Below are 25,229 nucleotides of genomic sequence, written 5' to 3'. Positions count from 1 at the left end.
TTTTAAAGAGCATTCCTACATCTGCTGGAGCATCTTGTTCTGGCCTCAGTGGAGCTTAGACTGGAGAAGATAAAGGGTGACTGTGCTGCAAGTGTCTCCATGTGTTTTTTCAAGAATACCTCTTATTTAAAACAAAAGCAAATATCCCAGTGCTCTCCATTTATCACTCAGGACACGACAATATCCCTATTGTTACATTGCCATGTTGCAGATTGTTCCAGTGGAACACTTGGTTACTTTTTTTCTTGGTGGTGGTAATTGGTTTTGCCCATCTTGGGAGAAATGTGTTCTGACCGTAGGCCATGCTGAAACATGTTTAAAAATAATTCCTTTTTGGCTAGCTCACTCCTGGTCTGTGGACCAAAAATACTTGTCTATTCTTCAGCTTCCACTAAGCTCCTGTGTCAGCCTCCCCGAACCTGATGCCCTCCAAATGTTTTGGACTTTAGTTCCCCTCTGCCCCAGCCAGCATGGCTAATGGTCAGACATTCTAGGAGTTGTAGCTGAAAACATCTGGAAGGGACCAGTTTGGCTGCCCTGTATGTTCATAGTCCAGTGGAGGAGATTCCCCCTCTTATGTCTAAAACAGTGGTTCTCAACTAGTTTCAGTCCACAGATCACCAGGCCAATCAAAAAAATTTTCTGGACCACCTTCTTTTCAATTTATTTATTTTTTGGTTGAGACATGATTAAAAAGCACAGACACATTTTGGTTTTTAATTTATTTCTTCGATGTTTGAATTCTCTTCTCACTGGCAAGCTTTTCAGTGTTTGGAGTGGTACTTGGTAATGCACAACAAATATGACTTTCCAGTATGAGCTGATTCCTCTGCTTGGACTTCACATGCAATGAACATGAAAATCCCATCTCACATTTATAAGTTGATGCAAATGGCAAAAGAAATCTGACTGCATGTGCTGACAGATTTGGCTAACTCCTGGCCACGCTGGCTGAAAATTTATCTATGGTTGACTGCTTGTACACGTCTTGGGTCGCAAAATCACGACAACCTGATAAATTCAACAGATGTAAAATCTCCATACGAAAAGCCCACAAACAAAATAGAAAAGTGTGTAACAAACTAATGAACATGAAGTTAAAAATTGTGTGCAAACTTACATTTTACAACAGAAATTATAAAGGAACTAGAACAGCACATTTAGCACAGAACAAACGACATGATAACCACTCAGCACGATGGTGGGATCTACATTCCAAACCACACGTATCTCCACAGGTCACTCCCACCTTCCCACCAAAAACAAGTTTTCAGTTGTGGCCCAGCCGTTAAGTGGCACTTCTGTTGAACAAAAAGTGTACAAATGTAAATAATGGATTTTATTGTGCTGTTTTCCCCCTGTAAAGAAGGTTAAGTTGTGTAAACATGCCACCTTTAAAACATTTTTATTCAAACTGTATAGATACCCACAAACTTTCTCTGACAGTGGTATCTGTATTTAATTTTAATCAGTTATATATTCGTGTGGACCACTGAAAAAGTTACCTTGGCTTGGTCCATGGGTCACCAGTTGAGAACCACTGATCTAAAAGAGACAAAAGAGCAAGATATTGGTTTTTCATAAGGTTGAGCTCTCTGGATCAGGCAGTCTAGTCCAGCATCCTGTTTCCAACAGTGGCCAACCAGATGCCACCAGCAAGATATGACTATGAGGCCAGCAGCCCTTCCCAGGCACTGACTGTCCTATAGCAATTGGTATTTGGAAGTATACCGCCTTTGAACAAGGACATTCCAATTAGCTATTGTGCCTAATCATTTCGAGCGCTGTCACCCATGTATTTGTCTAATCTGCTTTTAAAGGCTGCATCTTGCAGCAATGAATTTGGTTACTCAATTAGGAAGCTGTCTTATTCTGAGTCAGACCAATATTGAATCAGCTCAGTAGTGTCTACACTAACTGGCAGTTTTGGATGGTGGCCTTTTCCAGCCTGGAGATTGAACCTGAGATCTTCTGAATGCAAAGCAGGTGCTCAAACAGCAATATTTTGTTGCTGGGAAATTGCATGCCTTTCACCTACTAGCAATGCCATTCCAGTTTGGAGTGCTGTCTGAATTATGATTGTGCAAGTAGTTGTGCACTTGTCAAGAGTGCTATCGCATTGTACATCACTGATGTCATGTGCATCGGATATGTCATGTGCATCGGATGTGTTCTGCCACACGCATGCACATGTGCGCATACACACACACACTTACTTTATAGGAACCTACTACTAGTGCTGAGTCTCCAGAAAGATGACTGGTATGGGAACTGAAATTAACTAGTCTTAAAGCAAACTGTAGAGACAGCTCTGGACAAAATCCCTCAGAGGTTGCAGTGAGACTTTACCAGGGCCTGCTGCAGAAGGGAAACGGAGGATGAAGACATACAGAACTTCTAGAATAGTGAAGCCAATCCAAAAACACTGTCACTGATTAGCCAAATATGTCTCTTCCTTTTGAACTCTGGGGAGGGGCAGCTTTCCAAGTTTAAAATCAGAACTCAGCTATGCCTGGCGCTGATCACTTGACCCTCCTATGATGTTACCAAGACACTTGCCCCATCTCTGGAGCAGATTTCATCTTTTTTTTTAAATCCCCTCAAAAAGTAATAGGACAAATGAATGGATTAAATGCACAAACTGAAAAAAATATATAAGTAGACAGTCCTCCTACAAGTGTATTTGGAAGGAGAAGACTGAGAGCTGAGACAGCATTCAGTTCATTAGCATGCAATGCACGTCGGTCATTTCAGTTGTGAAGCTGGGCTTAACTCTCAGCTGACGGATGCTCTTTAAGCTCTTTTTATATCAGTTTTTAGCCTGATAAAAGCATTGTCCAGACTTCACCTAGAAATTAGTCACTTCCAGCTGCTGTGCAAGACCCCACTTTGCAAGGGGTGTGTCTTTGGTACACCAGAGTGCACATCTAGCCCTTTTTTATTTCAAGGAGAGGACATTAGAACAGCACGCTGCACGATAACTGGATACATTTATTGTGCAATGCCCCATTGCATGATAACTGCAATGGTCCAGTTCATCGAACAGCCTTCCCCAGCCTGGTGCCCTCCAGATGTGTTGGACCACAAGTCCAGAGGATTCTGGGAGTTGTAGTCATAGAATCATAAAATAGTAGGGTTGGAAGGGGCCTACAAGGCCATCAAGTCCAACCACCTGCTCAGTGCAGGAATCCAAGTCAGAGCATCTGACAGATGATTGACAATTCTATATACACTTCCCCACTGCACTTAGTGGGTCTACTTCTAAGTAAAGATGTATAGGACTGCAGTGTAAGACACTGTATTGCACATACATTTTTTGTGAGAAGTTTGACCTAAACTTTGAAGGATTCCTCCCTAACAGGGCTGTTAATTAATTATTTAACCTGTCTTTCTGCCACATCACTCTTGCAAGAATAAAGTGTGGTGAACTCAGCAGAGTTATTTCAGACTTACAGCTCTGTGAAGTTGAGATGGCCTCTGGCTCCTTGAGGCTAATTTGGATTGTAAATTATCCCACCTCGCCCTGATCCATGCAGAAGCAACAGAAGTAACATTGAAGCATAAATCCTAAAGTAACCGTGACAGAACTGTTTTCTCTTTGCCTAGTTGAGGCCCCTTGTTATGAGTGTGTAGCTCTAAAACAGACAGAGATTTAAAAAAATTCACTCGGATGGTGTAAGTGATCCACGTTTTTTTTTTTAATAGACATGCCGTGTGATAAACTGAACAGAGCGTCTGTTGGCCTGAATGAGTCCCCAGGGATGGAAGGTACAGCTGCCAAGGGAGTGGGGTTTTTTCCTTTTTTGCTTGGGATCATCAGTCTCTCTTGACTGAAGCAGAGTAATCATAGAATCATAGAATAGTAGGGTTGGAAGGGGCCTACAAGACCATCGAGTCCAACCCCCTGCTCAATGCAGGAATCCTAGTCAGAGCATCCCTGACAGAGGGCTGTCCAGCCTCATCCTTAATGCCTCCAGTGTGAGAGAGCCCGCTACCTCCCTAGGTCATTGGTTCCACTGTCGTATTGCTCTAACAGTCAGGAAGTTTTTCCTGATGTTCAGCCGGAATCTGGCTTCCTGTCACTTGAGCCCATTATTCCGTGTCCTGCACTCTGGGATGATCGAGCAGAGATCCTGGCCTTCCTCTCTGTGACAACCTTTCAAGTACTTGAAGAGCACTATCATATCTCCCCTCAGTCTTCTCTTCTCAAGGCTAAACATGCCCAGTTCTTTCAGTCCCTCTTCATAGGGCTTTGTTTCCAGTCCCCTGATCATCTTTGTTGCCCTCCTCTGAACCCTTTCCAGCTTGTCTGCATCCTTCTTAAAATGTGGTGCCCAGAACTGGACACAGTACTCCAGATGAGGCCTAACCAGTGCTGAGTAGAGGGGAACTAGTACTTCCTGGGATTTGGAAGCTATGCTTCTATTAATGCAGCCCAAAAGAGCATTGGCCTTTTTTGCAGCCACATCACATTGTTGGCTCATATTCAGCTTGTGGTCGACAATTCCAAGGTCCTTCTCGCTTGTAGTGTTGTTGAGGCACGTATCTTATAACTGTGCATTGGGTTTCTTTTTCCTAGGTGCAGAACTTGGCATTTATCCTTATTCAATGACATTCTGTTGTTTTTTGCCCAGCGCTCCAGTCTATCCAGATCACTTTGAATTTTGTTTCTGTCTTCCAAAGTATTAGCTATCCTGCCCAATTTGGTGTCATCTGCAAATTTGATCAGCATTCCCTGCACCTCCTCCTCCAAGTTATTAATACAAATGTTATTTGTAAGAGCACTGGGCCCAGGACTGAGCCTCCAGTACCCCACTTGTTACCTCTCCCCACTTTGAGAAGGGCCCATTGATAAGCACTCTTTGAGTGCGATTCTGTAGCCAACTGTGGATCCACCGGATCATTGTTTCAGCTAGCCCACTTTGAGCTAGTTTGCACATCAGGATATCATGGGGCACTTTGTCGAAAGCTTTGCTGAAGTCAAGGTATGTCTACAGCATTCCCATGGTCCACATGTTACATACGGTTGGTGTTAGACTGACTGGTCTGTAGTTCCCAGGTTCCTCCTTTTTACCCTTTTTGAAGATAGGGACAACATTAGCCCTCCTCCAGTCATCTGGCACTTCCCCCGTCCTCCATGATTTCTCAAAGAGAATAGACAGCGGTTCTGAGAGTTCAGTTCCTTTATTACTCTAGGATGCAGTTCATCTGGCCCTGGAGATTTGAACTCATTCAAAGTAATTTGGTGTTCCTTGACCATATGCCTATCGATCTCAAGCTGCAATCCTGCCCCTTAAGCCCCTACTTGGCCTTTGCCAGGGGGGTCATAGACCCTCTTTTGGGAGAAGACTGAGCCAAAGTAGGAATTGAGCACCTCTGCCTTTTCTTTGTCATCTGTTATCATTTTCCCATCCTTATTCAATAGCTGAAGCACCATTTCTTTCCTCTGCCTTTTACTATGCACGTAGCTGAAGAAAGCTTTTTTGTTGCTTTTAGCATCCCTCCCTCACCTCAGCTCGTTCTCAGCTTTAGCCTTCCTGATGCCATCTCTGCAATTCTGTGCTACCTGTCTGTACTCTTCCTTTGTTACTTGGCCTTCTTTCCACTTCCTATATGTGTCCTTTTTTGTTTTCAGGTCATCTCTAAGCTTTTTGTGAAGCCACATTGGCTTCTTCTGTTGTCTTCCACCTTTTCTTCTTGTTGGAGTTGTTTGTGATTGTGCCTTGAGAATTTTTTTTAAAAGCTCCCACCCATCTTGGACTCCTTTTCTCATTAGCGTCGCTTGCCATGGGACCTTACTGATCATTGTTCAGAAGTCCAACCCTTCTGGAATGCCATGTGAGGAAGGCTAGGATACAGTGTTCTATTGCATGGTAACTGGATATATAATGGTTTTACCTTCTTGCATTTAGGCACGCAGGGTTATCCTACAGACACTGAAAAACAGTAAGGGCAGGGTTTTTTTTAATTACAAGATCTTGCTTATAGCCTTAGCTATAATTTACCAGGGCTACCTTCAGTTTCACAGAAATGTTCTTTTTCTGATACAAGTCTGCATTTGTCTGACAAGGCTTCTACTGCACGAACCGATTTCAGTGAGGAGGAAATGATGACTTCGGCTCTCAGCCTGTGGAAAAAGTACAGCCGCATTTATGTGGCTTGCAGAGTGGATGTCTCCTGTGGGCTGCATAGTGAATGCTGTTGATCTGCAGCAGCTGCATTGGAAAGATAACACTCCCACTTCCCCCAAAGGTGCTTCTGTTGCATTAAGGCTTTTTGATGCTCTCCTCTGTGCGGCAATCCAGACTACTCCTTTAAAGTTATTCTTCTCTGATTGTGGAAATATTTCCATTATAAGCCCTTCAAAATATTTACACATGAGTTCAGCATTGTGTCACTGCTGCTGATATTTTCAGTGCAAATATGAAACAGCTTAAGCAGATCTTGTTGGCACAACTTAAAAGGTTTAATAGTTGGAGCTAATTCAGCTGGGCTGCAAAGGCACACCCAGATTATTTACTGCTGCTTACTAGCACCAAAACTGGCTTGATTCATGTGTTACCTTGATGACATGCTAGCTGCTGAAAAGCCACTTCTGCTTTGCCAGGTCTCCACATTGCAGTGCATCGGTCTGGGTTTGGCTGGATCACAGCGTTGGTTCCCATGCCAGCAGCCCCGATAGATGTACAAAATGGCATACTAAATGGTTTTGTTTTTAAAGGTCAAGCTAGCTGTTATGGTGGTATCTTGTGTCTTAGATTGCAGGTTGCACGAAATATACTGTATCTGTTTTCCATAACCTGGACGATGTACTACAGTCATCACCTCCAGCCAGCACAGACATTGGCCATGCTGGCAAGGAAGGTTTATTTATTCATTTGGGACCCAATCCTGTTCATGTTTAAACAGAAAAAAAAGTCCTACAACTCCCAGCATTCTCCCTCCAGCACTGTTTCCTGTCTAAACATGCATAGGATTTCACCCTTGGAAAAATAGGAAGCTGCCTTATACCTAGTCAAACTATTGGTCCATTTAGCTCAGTACTGCCTACAAACTGACTGCCAGGAGTTTTAGCCAGGACACCTGCCCTTACCCTACCTGCAGATTCCAGGAATTGGACCTGGTACATCCTGCATACAAAAACATGTGCTCTCCCACAGAGCTGCAGCCCTTCCCCCAGCACCATGGAGGGTGTTTTAAGCTTAGACGTGCATATAAGGGAAAAACAGCAAGGCAGGAGAGGCGGCGAGGGAATGATCCCCCCGTGCCTTGCTTTGGATAGGTGGTCGCCTCTGGGGTCGGAGGCAGCTGCCTATCTAGTTAGGATTGCACCCTAAAAATACAATTAAAAGCACAACAGCAGCAGAATAAAATGATGGACGTGGTAATACAGCACATCTGGAGAGTGCCGGGTTGGTGAAGGTTGTTCTGTAAGTCCTTTTTCAGAACATTTAGGGCAGGGGAAAGGGGTAATTTTACAGCAGGGACATATTAAACCTTTCCATACTAAACCGTTCCCCATCAAGTGCTTTCCTCTTCACTGCCTTTCTTCTATCCCAACCCACCTGTGTCCAGGCTAGCCTTAAGCTGAGTCAGTGGCTGAAGGTACAACAGAGAAGCAAGCCGAACCAGAACCCACAGACAGACCTAATCTGATCCAAAGTAACAAATAGCCAAGCAGTATAGACAAAGGGGATTATGTAGAGAGAGTAGTCATATCCAAGCCAAAGTCACTTACAGAGTAGGATCCAACCAGAAGGCAAGGTTCACAGATAGCAGACTAGAGCCAGAGTCAAACACAAGCTGTCCTTCCATTGGCTTCTGTACACTTCTAATGGGCTTTTTATCCTAGAGCTGACAGAGTCCCACCCAACCCCAGCTGCAGTTGTTCACGTCGATTCCAGAGACTCCTCCTTGTGAGGAGGGCCCTCTACTCATGAGGAGCACCTTTCCTCCCAAGTAAACTTCTGCCGCAGCCTGGCACTACTCTGAGTCGGGCTTGCCTCCCTGGTGGTGTCACTCCCTGGGACTTCGGGGTGCCCAGCCTCCTCCTCTGAGGCAGACTCCCTCTCTTCCCAAGGGGCTGGGACCCCAGCAGGCTCCTCCATGGGCTCAGCCCCCTCTCATAGTGCAGGCCTTTGCAGGACCTGCACATTATCCTCAGTTGGGGCCTCTCACCCTTCTTCCTCGGAGGAATCTTCCAATGGGGGCATGACATCCTTTTCCCTGGTTACATTGCCCATCCAAAAGTGTCTTCCCCACTAAAGATTTTTCTACCTGTTATGGTGGCGCCCTGTGTCTTAGAATGCAGGTTGCGCTGAAGTAGTGAGGTGGGGGTAACTTGAAGCAAAGAAGTGCTAAACCCCCTATCTCTCTCTGCCCGCTACTTTTTCTTTTCACTGCCCTCTTGGACTAGAGAGGGAGGATTCTGGAGGAGGGGGAGTGGTGGGCAAAGGGAAAATTCAACCTCTCTCTTCCGATCTGCCACTTCTCTGTTCAGAATCAGTCCCAGCCCATTGCTTGTTCAGTGAGACCACTTTCTAAGTCAGCCTGCCCCAACCTAGTGCCTTCTAGATGCGTTGGACTGCAGCTCCCATAATTCCCAGGCCAGTGGCCATGCTGGCTGAGAATCATGGGAATTGCAGTCCAACACATCTAGTGGGCACCAGGCTGAGCGAGGCTCGGTACCCACAACCTATAGTTTGGCCATAAGTTAAAGCACTGATGTTCCAGTAGGGTGGTTCAAGAAAGCTTTTGCAAAAGAAATGGTTCTTCCTTCAATCTGGAAGAAAGCAGAGTGAATGCTCTCTTCAAAAGCCTGAGTTAATATTGTTTAGGAGACTGCTGAGACTTGCTTGTTCTGGTTGGCTTTTGATGTCCTGCCCACGTGCTAATTTGGGTTACGAAAATTATTTCATTTTAATGGTACATTAGTTCATTTAATGGGTCTAAATGAATTCGTATTGTTCCTTTGTATTGCACATTTAAATGGATTATAATGGAATACCTCAAAATACAGTTTTTTAAATTTGTGAATATACCGGCAAGCATCTCATTTCTATGCTGCTTTGAATTTGCCAAAGAAAACCAATATTAAAAAAAATAATTATTAGAACAAATGGATATTATGGCACCTTAAATATGTCATTATTCTGGGTCATTACCAGTAGTAGCTTCGTGTGTGTGTTTGATTTCTTTGGTTTACTTAGCAGCTATTTAAAAACAGCAACTCTTCCTAAGATCTATGAGCGAAAGGTTGGAGCAATGGACAGCCTACCTGGCATTTGACCTGGAGACGGTCAGCATATTAAATATACAATGAGGGAACAGCACTGGGTACTTATATGCTGCCAGGATAGGTTTAAGGATCTAGTATGTCTTTACAAAGTGTTAAGTAACTCAGGACCAGAATACTGAAGAAATTGCCTGATCCCTTTCCAGCCTGTTTGGTTGTTGCACTTATCAGGAGATACCCTTCCAGTGGTACCCAAGATTTTATTTATTGTTTATTTATTACATTTATATCCCTTCTTTTTTCCTCCTTAAGGAACCCAAAGCAGGGTACATAATCCTCCTCTCCATTTTATCCTGTGAGGTAGGTTGGGCTGAGAGTCTGTGACTGGCCCAAAGTCTCCCAGCTTCCATGGCCAAGTGAGGACTAGAATGGATCTCTCAGCTCCTAGTCCAACAGTCTAACCATTACACCACACTGGCTCTCAGATTTTGGAGGTTCCGTCCATCTTGGCTCAGAATTCAGCCTTTAGTGTCATAGCACCGACTCTATGGAACTGCCTACCGCTACAGATTAGGCAGGTACTAACATTCTGGGTTTTCAGTGGCAGCTAACAACATACTTCTTCCAGGAGGCATTCCCAGGAAGGTAATCTCCTCTGTACGTCACTTAGAAATTTCTTTAGTATAAGTGAGTCATAAATATAATTAAATAAACAAATGTAAATAAATCCAGAGTCCCTGAAGTCCCATACAACTAACAGTCCTTGTGTATGGAAGCCAGTACAGCAGGGCCAAGTTTTCAAAAAGCTCTAAATGCACTAAACTGGGCAGGGGCCATATCTTAGTGGAGCAATCCCTATCATCACCAATGAAATTATCTCTGGGATGAGAACAACATGTGCCTGAGCCTTGAAGAGCTTCTGTTAATCAGAATAGACAATACTGGGCAAGTGAGAGTTATGGCCTGATTCTGTATAAGGCCAGTGTGGTGTAGTGGTCTGAGGGCTGGACTGGGACTCAGGCGACCTGGGTTCTAGTCCTCACTTGGCCATGAAGCTCACTGGGTCACTGACTCTTGGCCTAATATACCTCACAGGGTTGTTCCGAGGATAAAAATGAAGAGGACCATGTAAGCCCCTTTGGGTTACGTTCAAGAGGAAACAAAGGTGGATATCACACTTTCAGGGGCAAAAAGCAGCCAAGCGGGAGCAGGAAAATGGCTTGAGGATCAGGGCCCCACAGCTTCTTTTTCTCAAAAATGAAAGTGGTCATGCTGTTTAAGTACGTGACTGAATATCAAGTGTAGTTTGACCCTCATCACTGGAATGTGGTCCCCGAGAGCTTCTCCAAAACGTCATTTGGCCCTTAGGCTGAAAGAGGTTTCCCACCTCTGGTCTGTCCTGACCAGCAGTATCTCATCAGGGCTTCAGACAGGAGGTTTTTCTAGCCCTACCTGGAAATGTCAGAGATTGACCCTGCATGTAAAATACGTACTCCACTGAGGCCCCTCCATACTCAACAAACAACTTCATAACATGGAATATCATAACATGTTATAGTAAAATACTCTGTTTCTTACTCATAGCAGGGGTGGACAGATCAGTCTATTTCTGGTCTGTGTCAGCTTCCCATGTGTTCATTCATAAATCCACTCCATCTTGATTCCACATCGAACTGTGAATTGTTTTTTTTTAAATACACAAATTCACATTTAAATATGAGCGTATTTTTTCACAAGGCACACATTTTTGAATGCATTTTGTCCTAAAATAGGTATTTTTGTTGGGTTTCCTCCTAAGATACACCTTTTTGCATGCATTTTGGTAAGTTTCTTGAGCTGAGAACTGTTTTGGGGAGTACAAAAACCAAAGGATGACGGCACTCTGATCCATGTATTAGTCTGGGAAGTGTAAGTCAGGCTTGTTCTCAAAAATGTGGACCGAATGAAATCTTCAAGCATCCGTGTCTCAAACTATTAAATGCGCCATGGATGTCATGCTTGTCGTTGGCTTATAGTGTATGCTTATTTGTTTCCTTTTCAGTGAACAGAGTATTTGCCAAGCCCGGGCATCAGTTATGGTCTATGACGATACCAGTAAGAAATGGGTGCCAATAAAGCCTGGCCAACAAGGCTTCAGCCGAATCAACATCTACCACAACACTGCCAGTAACACGTTTAGAGTAGTCGGAGTTAAACTACAAGATCAGCAAGTGAGTAATTGTGGTTTTCACATTTCCCCCCTTCTATGTTTTTAGAGGCCTGTAGCTGTTCTGTGCTTCATTTTTTTAAATGTCTCTTTATTCTGTGGTCAGAATACCTCAGCCTTCTCCAACCTGATGCTGTCCAGATGTTTTGGACTTCAAGCCCCATCATCTCCAGACAGCATGGGCAGGAATGCTGGGATGTTTTGTTGCCCAAAACATTTGGAGGACACCAGCTTAGGGAAGGGTGGAATACATTGGTCTGAATCCAAGGGACCCTGCCAATTCCTTTTCGTCCCGCTGATTCCCTCCCACAAGCAGTTGGTCCCGCCAATTCTGTTGCGCAACTGGGACCCACTGCTTACACAAGGGAGATTTAGCACTTCCTAGGGGAAGCCCCCAAACAAGAGGAAATGCTCATTTCTGGAAAAAGGCAGGTTGGTGGAGCCCCCTTATGCGAGTTTCTCTGACCTGCCTCTTTCCAGTAACCAGCTTTGCCGTTCATTTCAGGTTGCCCTGGGAGTGCCAAATTGCAGTTGTACAGGCGATGGGGGCTACCTGTGCAGCGTGGAAGAGAATTGACGGGGGTATTGGTGGCCTGTTGGATTCTGCCCGTTGTGTACATTGAACACAGGAAGTTGCCTTAGACTGAGTCAGACCAGTGGACCATCTAGCTCAGAAATATCTCAGATGACTGGCAGTGGCTCTCCAAAGTTTTCTAGCAACAGCCTTTTCTGGCCCTACCTATGCATTTACAAAGGAAAAGGCCTTCTCTGTGGTGGTGCCCTGGCTTTGTTTTATTTTCAGGGCCAAGTTAAATGCTTCTTTTTGCCCAGACATTTGACCATTTGAATTTTAATATTTTAAAATTTAACATTTAAGTTATTGTTTGGTTTTTAATGTGTAATTGTATGGTTTTTATAGTGGATTTGTTATTTGTTTTCAATGTTGTGTACACCACCCTGGGATTCTCCAGATGAAGGGTGGTTTATACATTTAAAAAAGAAGAAAATGAAAGAAATACCTGGAGATGCCAGGGATTGAACCAGGAACCTTCTGTATGTATAGAGTGTGCTCTACCGCTGAGCTACAGCCTTTTCCCTCCTCTCTTGCATGCATCTACCTATCTTGCATAACGTACTCCAATTCCAAGCTGCATGTGTGTTTGAAGGACTTGTGGCAAATGGAGGGAAACAAATAATGTGGAATAGAAAGTGGGGTGCATGCTGAGGTTAGGGGTAGCTGGCCTGTAAAGTCAGGAACCAATCTATGGATGGGCTGGCAGGGGAAGAAACAAGGAGCTGTGTAGGTCACTGGTGCTCCACAGCATTGACCGAGCCTTGCGCAGGCCTGGTTGGGAGAGATTGTAGTTCAGTGGTGGAGCACCTGCTTTCCATGCAGAAAGACCCAGGTTCGATCCCTGGCATCTGGAATCAGAAGGATCAGGTAGGAGGTGCTGGGAAAGATCCTTCTCTACCCAAGACCCTGGTGAAATACTGGACTAGATGGACAAATGGTCTGACCTAGTATAAAACAAACTTCCTGTGTTTCTTTCCTGCTATCATGTTTCTGTCTGTCTGTCTGTCTGTCTGTCTGTCTATCTATCTCCAAAATACCTTTCCAAAGCATGGATTTTTTAAAAAAACAAAAACAAACCACCACCACCACTCAACTCTTCTCTGAAGGAGAGAAACATGATTTCTAGCACGCACACACAAATGCCCATTGTCTAACACAGAAACCACAGTAGTTTTCAAATCTGTCTAGATGGCAACTAGATCAAAGGCACAGAGTGGGCGGGGGGGGGGGAGTGGTGAGAGAGACACGTGCTGCTTCTGCAAAAGACCAGCATGTGCTGGAAGACTCTGGGAAGGGATGAGTCTTATTTCACTTTGCATGGGGCTTTTGAAGAAGGCAGAGCCAATGCAAATCTCTCTCATGACTTCCCCCTTCCTCAGTGTGTTCCCTGCCAGACCCCTCCCTTTCCTCCAGTCCTCTGGCGTGCACACAGGACTCAGTGGAGGCAGTAGCAGTCAGATGTAATGGATGGCTAGTAATACAAAGCAAAATTTGTGGACCCTTGCACGTTCTCTTGGCTTTTAGAAAGAGGGCAAAACCCTTTCTATATATTTCAGATGTGTGTGTATGTGTAGACACACAGGATGCTTTGCTTTGTTCTGATATTGTATTTTGATAATGGTATGTTATTTGTGTCCTAATTATGTTTTAAATGTTTTTGTTTTAAGCTGTCTTGGTTCTTTAAACCCAAGGGCCACATAGTGGAACTCAAGCAGCGTGTAAATCTGAAATAATAATATAGATAAATAAGCACAGGGTGCAAAACCTACATTTTTATGGAAATTCTAATTATACAATAATATGAAATAAAGAAAAAAGAAAAATAAGTAAAAACCATACCACCAAAATAGCATCTCTCTTCAAAAGTTTTGGTTCCCATTAACTTCTGTAGGATACATTTTCTTGGGAGACTATTGAAGTGGGGGCTAAATATTTCAGAGTCCATGCTTGGTTCCTTGTAGACCACCCTAAAGTAACCTGGTTCCCTCCAGATCATTGGACTAAACTCCCATCACCCCCAGCCAGCATGGCCACTAGGGATGATGGGAATTATATTCCGATGCATCCATCTGGAAGGTTGCTATAGACAGACAGGAACCAGGTTTCAGGATGCCTCTTTTTCTCCTTCCTTCCTTCCTTCCTTCCTTCCTTCCCCCCCCTTTTTTTTTTGCTCTCAGCTATGAAATTTGATAAAGTATTAAAATTAAGAGGTGTGAAAATCAGCACCTTTTCTGTGACGTCTTCCATGTATCATATCGTCAGGGGAAGAGGTTCTCAAAAGGATACAGTGATCCTTTCTCTCTTCTGCAGTGGTTGTTAATTTATTATTATTTAATAAACTTCTAACCTGGCTTTGGGGGTATTTACTTACTGAAGGCTGCTTACAAACCCAATTGCTAAAGGAAATGTAATACAATTACAAGCTGTTAAACAATAAAAGCAAAACAACATCATGTAACATTAAAATAACAACAGCACATAAAACCATTATTAAAACTCTTTCTTTCTTTCTTTCTTTCTCTCTCTCTCTCTCTCTCTCTCTCTCTCTCATTTGAGTGACCGTCCATCTCTTCCATTTCAATTTTAGGTAGTGATTAATTATTCAATTGTGAAAGGACTGAAGTACAATCAGGCAACGCCAACATTCCATCAGTGGCGTGATGCGCGGCAGGTTTATGGACTGAACTTCGCTAGTAAGGAAGAGGCCACCACATTCTCAAATGCAATGCTGTTTGCTCTGAATATAATGAACTCGCAGCAAGATGGAGGTAAGATGAGCAATCACCTTTGTCCTTTTTCTCTCTCTTCAGCATGTGCCTCCTCTGTTGTCATTCAGCAGTGTCAGTGTTTATTTGCCTCATTCATTTGCACAGGATTTACCTTTCATTCTAAAACAAGTAAGGGTGAAGACAGATGTCATGCTGTTAGAGTCAAGTTGGCAGTTTACTTTTTTAAAACGTACATTTTTTCCCCTGTTCCGGGGCAAGCTTTTAGGGAGTGATGCTAAACTGTATGAGAACAACACTGCAGACTTCACATCTTGGCAGGCTACTTTAGCTGTGGCTAAAAACACCATCCTTGGAAACTTAGGGTCAAAGTGCATGTTCCATGAGAAATCCTTGCTATTTATTTATTGCTATTTATTAATTAATTTGTAGACTGCCCAATAAGCTGAGTTCTCTCAGCAGTGTATAGGTAAATTAGAAACATAGAATACCGAACAATAAACAATGGTGAAAATAGCACATAAGAAAGCTAGCAGCAAGGAGTAAAAGGAATTTAGCATATAGAACCAAAGTAAAACCAGCAGCAAAATAAAACAGTGTGAAGAACCAAAACAAAGGTGTTCAACCTTCAACCCGGGGCCAAATCCATCCTACCTGGGGTCCTAATCTGGCCCTCCAGGCTTTTCCTGATGGCCAACCCCTCTCCACATAACAGGTGGTTCCTGTTCCTCCACCTATAATTTGGTGGTTTCCTGGCTTTCTTCCCCATTCTAAAATGGTTGAAATGCCTCTCGTAAGGCGTAGTTACTGGTTGTAAAAACCGTAAGCTAAAATATGCTGGTATTCTTGGTATTTGGCTCTGTCCTCTTTGGCTTTGGCCCCATCCACTACTGGAAAGTGGCTCCTGAGAGCTTCTCTGAAATTGAATTCACCCTCGGTCTGAAAGGGGTTCAGAACCCCTGATCTAAAAGCACTAAGAACAGTTCTTAAAATGCCTGGGAAAATAAAAAGCTCTTTTGCCCTTACTACTTGGAAAGCTGAATGCAAGGTGGCTCAGGTGCAACTGCATCACTGCAGGTGTGAAGCAACTGGTGCAGTGGCACCAATGCTGGTTGTAAATGGGCTTCTGGCATCAGAATCCTTAAACATATTGTGTTGGCAGAGCCTCGATTTACAAAGAAACGTCTGACTGTAACAGCTTGTTTACTTTATCTTATATTGTTCTCTAGAATGGCTTGTGTGGCTATCTCCCAGACATTCAGTGGTTGATTCTGAAGGCTAAACTTGAGATTGTGCATTCTTCAGATATGTTTCCTAAGTGGTAGCCCATCGTTGATTTTTAACCATGCTAATCGTGCAAAGTGTAGGTAGATGTGTTTTTGAAGCATGCTTCTTTGGAAGCCAAGTTCAGTTAAATCAGTGGGACCCAGTGTGAAGTAAACATGTTTAGGTCTGTAGCCTTATGAACCTTGTGGAAGTGTATATGTTAAAACTGACAGCTCAAGTTTCTTCAAGTATATTTGCTCTCAGCTGCAAACATTGACCCAGCTGCCTTCCATAGAGGAAGAACATATGTACAGTATGTGGCTGTGCGTAACATGACCCAGTAAGACCAAAAGTCGAACATTCCAAATGTCAGTGTATGCTCTTAAGTACTATATTGACTGCCATAATAAAGGCTTATGTTAGAGTCAAAAGTTGTTCTTCATGAGTTCAGTTGACTGTCTCTGGGCTGTTAAGAGGACTGGTTGCCAGCTGATTGTCAGAAGGTCAACTCGGGTAGCTGTAGTTAAGTTCCTACTTCTCCTCCATCCGCTTTAGAGGATCCTGTGTCATTTGCTCCAGCTGATTACAGTGCAGGGCTGGCACAGTGCCTATTTGGTCCTTGCAAGAACCCTGGGAGAAGTTAAGACTGTGAAGGAGCAGCTAGTCCAAGTCAGTGGTGTAGTAGACTAGTAGTAAGTTTTGAAGTGCATGTGCTCATCATGTCCCCGTAACCATGCCTCCAAAATGCAAGCCATTGTGTTGATCTGTATTAAAAAACAAAAATCAGTGCTAGCCATTTTAATCTCCACCAGGAGCAGGTCTTTTGTAAAACTAATGGGCCTTAATGGCCCATTCAAGACCAAGCCGCGCTACAACAGGGATAGCTCACAACGATATATTGTTGCTGGGAGAAGCCAGTTTACTTTCTTGTCCTGCGATGTCACGTTTTGAGAAAATCGCCATGCTTTTGGCTGTTCAGAACAAATATGTAATATACCAAGTTTTGTTACCTGCAATGGGTGCTTCTAAAAATAGACAAAATTATGTATAATCGTACATTAGTTTATTACTAGTGGAGATTATCTGAGTTGATCCTTTGTTATGGATTTGTCCCGTCCCCCCGCCCCGCCCCGCCCCGCCCCACCCCGCCCTGCCCAAACTACATTCTCTTCTGTTTTGCAGTGGCCTTTGGTTTTAAGCAAATAAAGAGTGAGTGATGGATGGATTGATTGATTACAAGGTACAATTCCAGAAGGGCAGCCATGTTAGTCTGTTAAAGCAAACCAAAAAAGAATCTCGCTGCAATGTAAAAGATGACTGATTTTGTGGCATAAGCTTTTTCAGACTGGAGCCCACTTCCTTAGAAACATGATCCTCAATTGGCAGATATAAGAACACACATACACAGACATACATGGGTACAGAGAAAAAAAAGGTGATGTATAGTGGGGCCAAAAGGTCATGAAATGCAAGAGTTAGTCTGTGACATTGCTATGCAAAGTTCAGATGCTTATAAGATATGCACAGTAATAAATCTCCAGTCATTGTACTTATCTTGTATATATTCCAGCTTTGCATGGTACCCAGTCTTTCCCTTTACATTTCATGGTCTTTTGACCTCACTGCTTACATCCCCCCCCCCTCGTGCCCATGTGTAGACATACATCTGCCAACTGAGGATTACACTTCACACACCTCATGAAGTGGGCTTCGATCCACAAACACTTATGCCGTAATAAACCTGTTAGGCAGCAGTCCTACAGCTGGCATTTGGCTATCTGACAAGCTGTAGGAAGTGGCGTAAGTGCTGCTTCACTGGCAGAGAGGGAGGCCTGCTGGTGCGGATGGCACTTGTACCACCAGAGACACCTGGGAAAGGTTCATGGGCGTGAATGTCCCGCCACTAGTATTCTGCCAGGGCAAAATAAGTGAGGGCAAAAACAAGGGATTACATAGGAATCAGAGCTACTTTACTTTATACCGAATCAGATCACTGAGTCCTTCTAGTCCACTGTTGTCAACATGAATTGGCAGCAGCTTTAACTGACTGGCAGCAGCCTTACCATCTCCAAGCATTACCAGGGATTGAACTTGGGACCCTCTGCATACAAAGCATGTGCTCTGTCACTGAGCTATGGCCCCTCTGTGGGTTCCAGGGTCATGTTAGGCATGCCCTAAGCCCCCCTTTGGCCCTCTGAGACATTTCCCCAAATGATCCAATATTATGCCAGCCCTAGAGCTAGCATAGTGATTTGCCTTCCATTGGAGTCAACAGAAGGAAACATTTTAAAAAATATCCCTGCCACCACCTTCAGCCCTGGCTATAGCAAACTGTCAGGGCTTATGAAGTATCAATAGCTCCACTTTGGAATCTCCCCACCACCACTACCCTTGAATTGCTTTATTAGTCTTTAAGGTGCTGCAACATTTATTTTGGCAAGGTTCTGCATCTGTGGTTCCGAGTGCATTAGAGGCCTTGCATGTTTACTGTTGTTCCCCTCTATTCCCAATGGCTGGATTTGGTGTTTTGGCTCCTGCTTGTAAAGCAGTTGTTTTTAAATGGGAAAGAGAAAGTTACTGTATTAAGAGTGCTAATGCTTTATGCTGATTCCAGAAGCTATTAGGGGAAAGTTTATTCAAAATAGCACTATTTGCTGAAAGGAAGATAATTTGTTTTTAAAACTGAGAAGTATTTTGGTTCTTGTACTTTATACAGTGTTAACTTTATGTCTTTTCACTATATTCACTACTTATTTGTGGTTTTCCTGTGGAAACCTTCAATTTGTCTGCCTTTTTCAGTTTCTGTATTTACTATGTTTGATTTTATTCGATACATCTTGAACCAAGTTGCTGAAGAGTCTGTAACCTGCACTCTTCAGTACTTGATGTTATAAAGCTGCAATCCTTCACAGTAAGAGAATAAGTCCCATAAGAGAATAGGATTGTGCTGTACGTCTCTTTGGAGATTAATAGGATTAAGAGCTGGTGTTGGGTACTGGTTAAGAGACTAAGGGAGTAATGCTATGCCTGTTTAGACAGAGAAAAGCTGGCTGGGGCATGCTGGGAGTTGTAGGCCTTTTCTCTGTCTAAACAGGCATAGGATTGCACCCTAAATTACAAATCAGGAAGTCCCTTGTTCAAATCTCATCTCTGCCATGAATTTACTAAGTGGCCTTAGGCAAGCTGCTCTCTCTCAGCCTCAATCTCCCCATCTGCAGTATGGGAGATAATACTGACTTACTTTACAGGGTTGCTATAAAGATTTGGGGATGTCCATCATTTGAAATTCTGGCCCTTTGGGGGTCCGACGGATTTCTGTTGCCCACCTGGTTTGGCTTGCATTCACAAATCAAGCCACAGGCTTTTCCCGAAGTCTAGGAACTTTCTTCATTCTTTCCTCCTTGTAAATAGAAAGTTGTACAAATTACAGCTGCAATTTGCATAATTTGCTAAAATTTTAGCCATTATTTGCTAAATCTGTGCAAATTACAGCCACAATTTGTGCAAATTAAACAAATTATGGCTGCAATTTGCAGAAATTATGCAAATTGCAACCACAATTTGCACAATTTTCTATTTATGAGGGGGGAAAACCTGGAAAATCCGTGAGCTGGCAGACTAACTCCGACTAACTAGCAGTGGTGCAGCTAGGGCTGCATCTGGGGGCCAAAATCCAGGGCCCTGCAGCCCAGGGGAACCCCAAGTGATTACTTAGAGAACCGCAAGTGATGAGGGCATTGGGACAGCAGAAGCAAACTCCATGATATTCCTGTAGTGATGAAATTGCTATGGTTTAAGTCCAGGGTCTAAAATTACCTAGACTTCAGCCATTTTAGGAGTATGTTGGTGGGTGCTGGCAATTCAAGTGAGCTCAGGCAATGCCTTAATGCATTGTATATTCGGATCCAGGTTACAATACACATGAATACATTGTAATGAAATGTATGTAAGACTTTTGAATGCACATTAGAATTCTGGGTTGGTTATAGCAGGTTTGTGCTCTCTAGCATTTATTCGTTTTATCCAACATAGCACAGACATAGCTTTCCCAGTCTCTAACCATGGTTGAGAAATCAGGAGTGGTCTGAAGAGTTGCATGCTCCCTCCCCAGCCCCTTTTCGCTTGAATGCAAGAGTGCCCTTCTCCTGTCAGCCTTGACCATGGTCAAGAGTTACATCTGCACTGATGCTAACCCTGGTTAATGCTTACCAGGTTCCTTCTTGTTCAGGATTTGCAAACAAGCCTCAAATCCTGGTTTCAGATCCTGGTTGCAGTGGGTACCCTGATTACAAGGCCCAGATCAGACATAATTTGGCAATTTTTTCAAAGTATAAATAGAGTTAGCATTCACCATAGTGCTTCCCCTGCCTTGCTCCTGTCATCATTGAATCAAAATGGTTGTGTGAGTTTGCCCGAAGATAAAGAAAAGCCAATTTGTGTGTTTCCAAACTCAGGTTGTTGTTATGATATTTAATACAAGAAAGTTTGGAGATTTCATTGTGGATCCTTATTGTGATCACAATTTTAAAAAACCAGTTTCTTGCAAAATGCAAAATATAAAATCCATTCACAAATGTATAGACCTACATGTATATTGTCCTCCATTTTCCTAGAAAGGAGGACTTGTTTTGTTGTCTCAGACCTGTGTAAAGCTCTGGCTAAAAACATGGAGAGGCTAGTTACAGAAAGCCATAATATAGAAAGTGCAACATAAACACAACACTGGAGAAAGAAGTAAATACATCACATTGATGACTTCAGTTACTTAAAATATTCTTGAATGTCCTATTTTTAACATCTGTTTGCTTCAAATACTGGCTTCCCAACACTTAATATTTAGGTGTTTGCAAGCCCTACATAGTTCAGTCAAGTGTTTGGCAGCATCACCCCCACTACTTACTTAACTCAGACACCCACTTGTATGGCCTAAATTAATCTATGTGATGGAGTGGGATAGCAGGAAGAATTCTTAGCACTCAGTGTGCTTTTAGTAGGGTCTGTTTGTTTTAACTTCAGCAGAACCTTTTGGAAACAGTACGTTCTTAGGGTGGCATGTCAACTTTAAATTTAGAATGTTAGGACAGTGGTGTCCAGTTTTTCAGCAATTAAAAACATCTTGGGAAAATATATTTTACTTTAAAATTACAGAATATGTTTAGAAATTCTCCAGAAATGTGGGTCGTATCCAGTTGTGTCGTTCTTCTCAAGGAATGGATTTCTCCCTCCCCCCTCCATGCCCCCCAAATCAGCGCTGAAGGGTTCCACCACAGCAGATTTGGTGTGTGTGGAGGGGGCTGCAGCGGGGGGAGAGGATGGGGAAGTCCAATCCAGTGGGCAGTATCTAGTGTTGACACAGTGCTAGCGCAACATCATTAGCACTTTGTAGGCAAAGGGAAAAAATGGTGATTTGCCACTGAAATTCGGCAGCAAATCACCGCTTTTTCCCTTTGCTTAGCAAGCGCTAATGACATCGCAGTAGTGTTGGTTTGTGCCACTACAACACCAATAGTGCTAGTGTTGTGACAGCAATGCCCAGTAGCCACAGTCTTAAATAAATGGCGAACAGCCCTTAAACCATTCCGTTATGCCATGAAAGTACTGTTTTGAGTAAGCTAATAGTAGTGCTCCATCCAAGGGTTGCTCTGCTAGACCATTCCGATGGGTTTTCTTGCTAGTCTGTATTGAGGAACACACTGCTCCATAGTAAAGCCTTGACAAGGGCCTTCCCCCCTCCCCCCTTCACTTGAACTCAGTGTAATGTTTTGACATTCAACGTGGAGGGCACAAAAATCCTGAGGGAGAGTTCCTTGTTTTTTCTTGTCCTGCAGTGCCATCATATGACAGCGTTCCTGTTAAAATAGAAACTTGTTTCTGCTGAGCACAACCTTCATGACTGCTCAAATGTATTGTCAAAGAATATAATACGCTTCACTTTATGCACGGATGACATTAGCCATACCTCCAGGTAGTCTTGCAGTTTTAATTTGACATAAGCATATGGTCTTTATTTTTGTAGTGATCTGCAAGAGTTTCCTGAATGGAACATCTTTATGACACGAATCTAGAATCCCTAAGGTGGGATTCCAATTATCCCCCCCTTCTCACCGCCATGACACCATTTCCTTTTTTACAGGTACCATATCATGGGAAGCACACAGACGTGTGTCAAGTCAAGGGTTGTAATTGTAGGGATTTGGCCCAGTGCTTCTGCAGGCACACCCCAAGGAGACATAGGAACCGATTTGGAGTCAGACAGGGAGGGGGAGGTGCTGTCGTCATGCCAAGCTGGCAGGAGCAGGAGATGCCTGAGAATAGCAGCGACAGAGGGGAGGATGCCCAGCTGCAGTTTAATCATATGGATAATAGCCAGGGGGTTGTGAAACTATAGGAGTGCAAGATCCTAACGAGGAGGAGGGGCTGGCAGTTAAGAGACCTGAGGGAGACCACTGGAATGTGCCCCCAAAGAGCTTCTCTAAAATTGAATGGGGCCCTCGGGCTGTAAGAGGTTCGACAGCCCTGCTACAGATGATCGTGGCTACTGTGGCTACTGTGATCCAGCATGGATAGCTTAATAACAGTACAAATGTATAGTGTGAGCCTTGCTACAAGGAAGAGACCTTTGGACTCTGTTTTCCTAATTAGGAGCTAAATAACTAGGAACTTTCCCTAGTTCTTCAGAATGCAAAAGAGATGCAGATGGAATTGACTAGTCCAGAGTACTATTTGATCTAGTCAGTTTCACCTGTAAGGCTAACCTACACTTTTAAAAGCGCTAGAAAAAAGCAATGTGTGGATATGCCCCCATCATTTCATTTCATTTTTTAGAAATCCCTTTAGAAATATTTCCAAAGGTGCTCTTTGTATTAAAGGAGAGGAGTTTGTAATGGGCACTGCCTAGTAAGAATGGCACCTGTACAAAGTCATCATAACAAAATGATTTTGCAGCATTGGTTAGGCTGCATTTCTGGGGACTTGGTTTGGCTTTTCCATGAAGCTCTAAGAGAGACTGCAAAACCGGAGCCTGTGGTGGGACACAGAAAAGAAATACGTGTTCCATAGACAATTACCGATATGCAACATTGCCTCCAAGTGTCTGAAAAATTTTCATCTTTAGTGACACTTTGGATGCAGTTAAGATAGGATGAGAGAGTTTTTTGCAAAAAGATCAAAACACTTATTAGCGAATGTCAGGAACTGAATGGTCACAAGGCTCCTGTGGCCATTCAGCAACATCAGAGGTTTTGTTTTTATGCAATAGATGTTATTTTATCAGTTAGCTTATTTTAGCTTATTTCGTTTATGGTGGTTTTAGAAGGGGTAGTATTTAAATAGGAGCCGTAACAATTTATATGGGGGTATAATGGGAAAATAATAATTGTCAAAACGGACTGTAATAAAAATGGACATATTTCTACTTAAACAGAACAAACTTCAAGGAACCAATAAAGGAAGGGAGTTTTAAAAAAAGAGGGTGACAAGGAATATTGCAACACTAACGAAAGGAGAACAGGAAGAAAACTGAGAGATGAAAAACAAAACAAGTGAAAATCTGCAACAAAATTGCATGTGGGGTGCTCCTGTTTGTTTGTTTGTTTGTTTATACATTTATATCACATGTACCTTCCATTGTGGAACCCAAGGTGACTACATGGTATTCCCAGGTGGTCTCCCCTCCAAGCACTAAACAGACTAAGACCTGCTTAGCTTCAGCAAGGCAGCTTCCTCATACCCAGGGACCTGATTAGGATGTCAGCCAGCCAGCTATGCCCTTTTCCAAGATACTCCATTCCTGGCCTCCCCCCATAGCATTCTGTGGCCACTGAGCACACTCAGTCCCCATTGGGCTGTTTTTCCGTCCCTTAAGATTTCTTCTCTCCAAAGATATTTTGTACTTCTGAAAATCTTTCCCTGAGCCTTCTGATACCTAGGGATGGCGGAGAAATCTGTCCCGGACCCCAGTGAGGCTGGATTCAAAGGAATCCGGCCTCCGGAGTCTGCGGCAGAGCGGCACCACTTACCTCCGCCTCCCTCCGGAACTCTACAGCGCCGGCTCCTGTCCGCTGAATGGCAATACAGTAATGGCAGCTGCCATTACTGTATCGCTGTTGAATGAATACAGTCGCAAGTGGCATAGTGGACACCACTTGCAGTCGTAAAGCTCTTAGATTAACCTAAATGCAGCCGTAAATGGCTGCATTTAGGTTAATCTAAGAGCTTTACGGCTGCAAGTGGCGTCCACTACGCCACTTGCAACCGGATCCATTCAACAGCGATTGCGTCCAGCGATTCATTCAACAGAGATACTCCGCCATTACCGTATCGCCATTTGGCAGGCATATGGAGCCAGCGTGCGGCTCTGCGGAATCGGCGCCGGCTCTGTAGGATTCCGGGAGGAGGAACAGATTGCCTGCTCTCTGTGGGCGGATTCCCCCCGGACCCGCAGGTAGGGAATCCGCCCTTCCCTACTGATACCTCCCTCTTGGTGTGGGTGGTGCAGTTTTGGCTACATAAGGATCCACACTTGGAGAATCAGTTTGCTGTTATTATATATGATAGGTGTATTGCTACTGCTGCATACAAAGGTTGTAAAGCTCTAACCACTACACAAGATTACTTCCTTCTACTCCATGTTGATTAATCAAGGAGTATTTATTTTTGTAAATAACTTAGTTACTTTTCTACTGATCATAATATCTAATGGACCAGCAAGGAGCCCCAGACATACTCATTAAATGCCATAAAAACATGTTCCAAAAACTATACAAGCAAAAGACTTATTAAAACAGCAGCAGATGTGGGCAATAGAAAAGTTGGGCTGTTAGAAATTGGACCTTTCAGCTTTGTGTGACAACCTTTGAAAATAATAAATCTAAGTTTCAGCTTGCCAGCAGAAACTAAATTAATGTGATCTTTTGAGCTTCTTTTTGCAGGGAATTCCAGAGTTAGGGCACCACTACAAAGGAAGCCCTACACTTTACTCCCACAGTTCTTACCTCTAAAAACAATGGGACAAAGAGCAAGTCCTAACAAACTAGAATCTTAATTAACCTGACAGTGTGTAGGGAAATCCACCTGTTAGCCTTCTAAGGCTGCACTCGTATACCCATTTACCTGGGAATAAGCTCATTTGAACCCAGTGGGACACACAGAGCAAGAGTGGGCAAAATGCAGTCCACGGGCTGGATCTGCCCCCTGCTGCCCCCTGAATTTACCTGAATTCAT

General features: G+C 43.4%; 1 protein-coding gene across 7 annotated transcripts in view; it reads left to right on the top strand.

The window, feature by feature from the left end:
- EVL (Enah/Vasp-like) overlaps nucleotides 1-25,229 on the top strand; it is a 241,172-nt gene that overhangs the window by 135,982 nt on the left and 79,961 nt on the right. For all 7 annotated transcript variants that reach the window (XM_084838859.1, XM_084838889.1, XM_084838839.1 and 4 more), the window contains exons 2-3: nucleotides 11,277-11,445; nucleotides 14,603-14,783. In XM_084838859.1, coding sequence (XP_084694985.1) covers nucleotides 11,277-11,445; nucleotides 14,603-14,783 — 350 coding nt within the window. The remainder of the gene's footprint in view (nucleotides 1-11,276; nucleotides 11,446-14,602; nucleotides 14,784-25,229) is intronic.

The sequence above is a fragment of the Heloderma suspectum genome, chromosome 1 (genome assembly GCF_057233095.1).
Source record: "Heloderma suspectum isolate Gila_16-S chromosome 1, 16-S_ref, whole genome shotgun sequence".
In the NCBI taxonomy this organism is placed as follows: domain Eukaryota; kingdom Metazoa; phylum Chordata; class Lepidosauria; order Squamata; family Helodermatidae; genus Heloderma; species Heloderma suspectum.
Note: the sequence above shows the minus strand (reverse complement) of the source record. Positions and strands in the feature narration are given on the sequence as shown.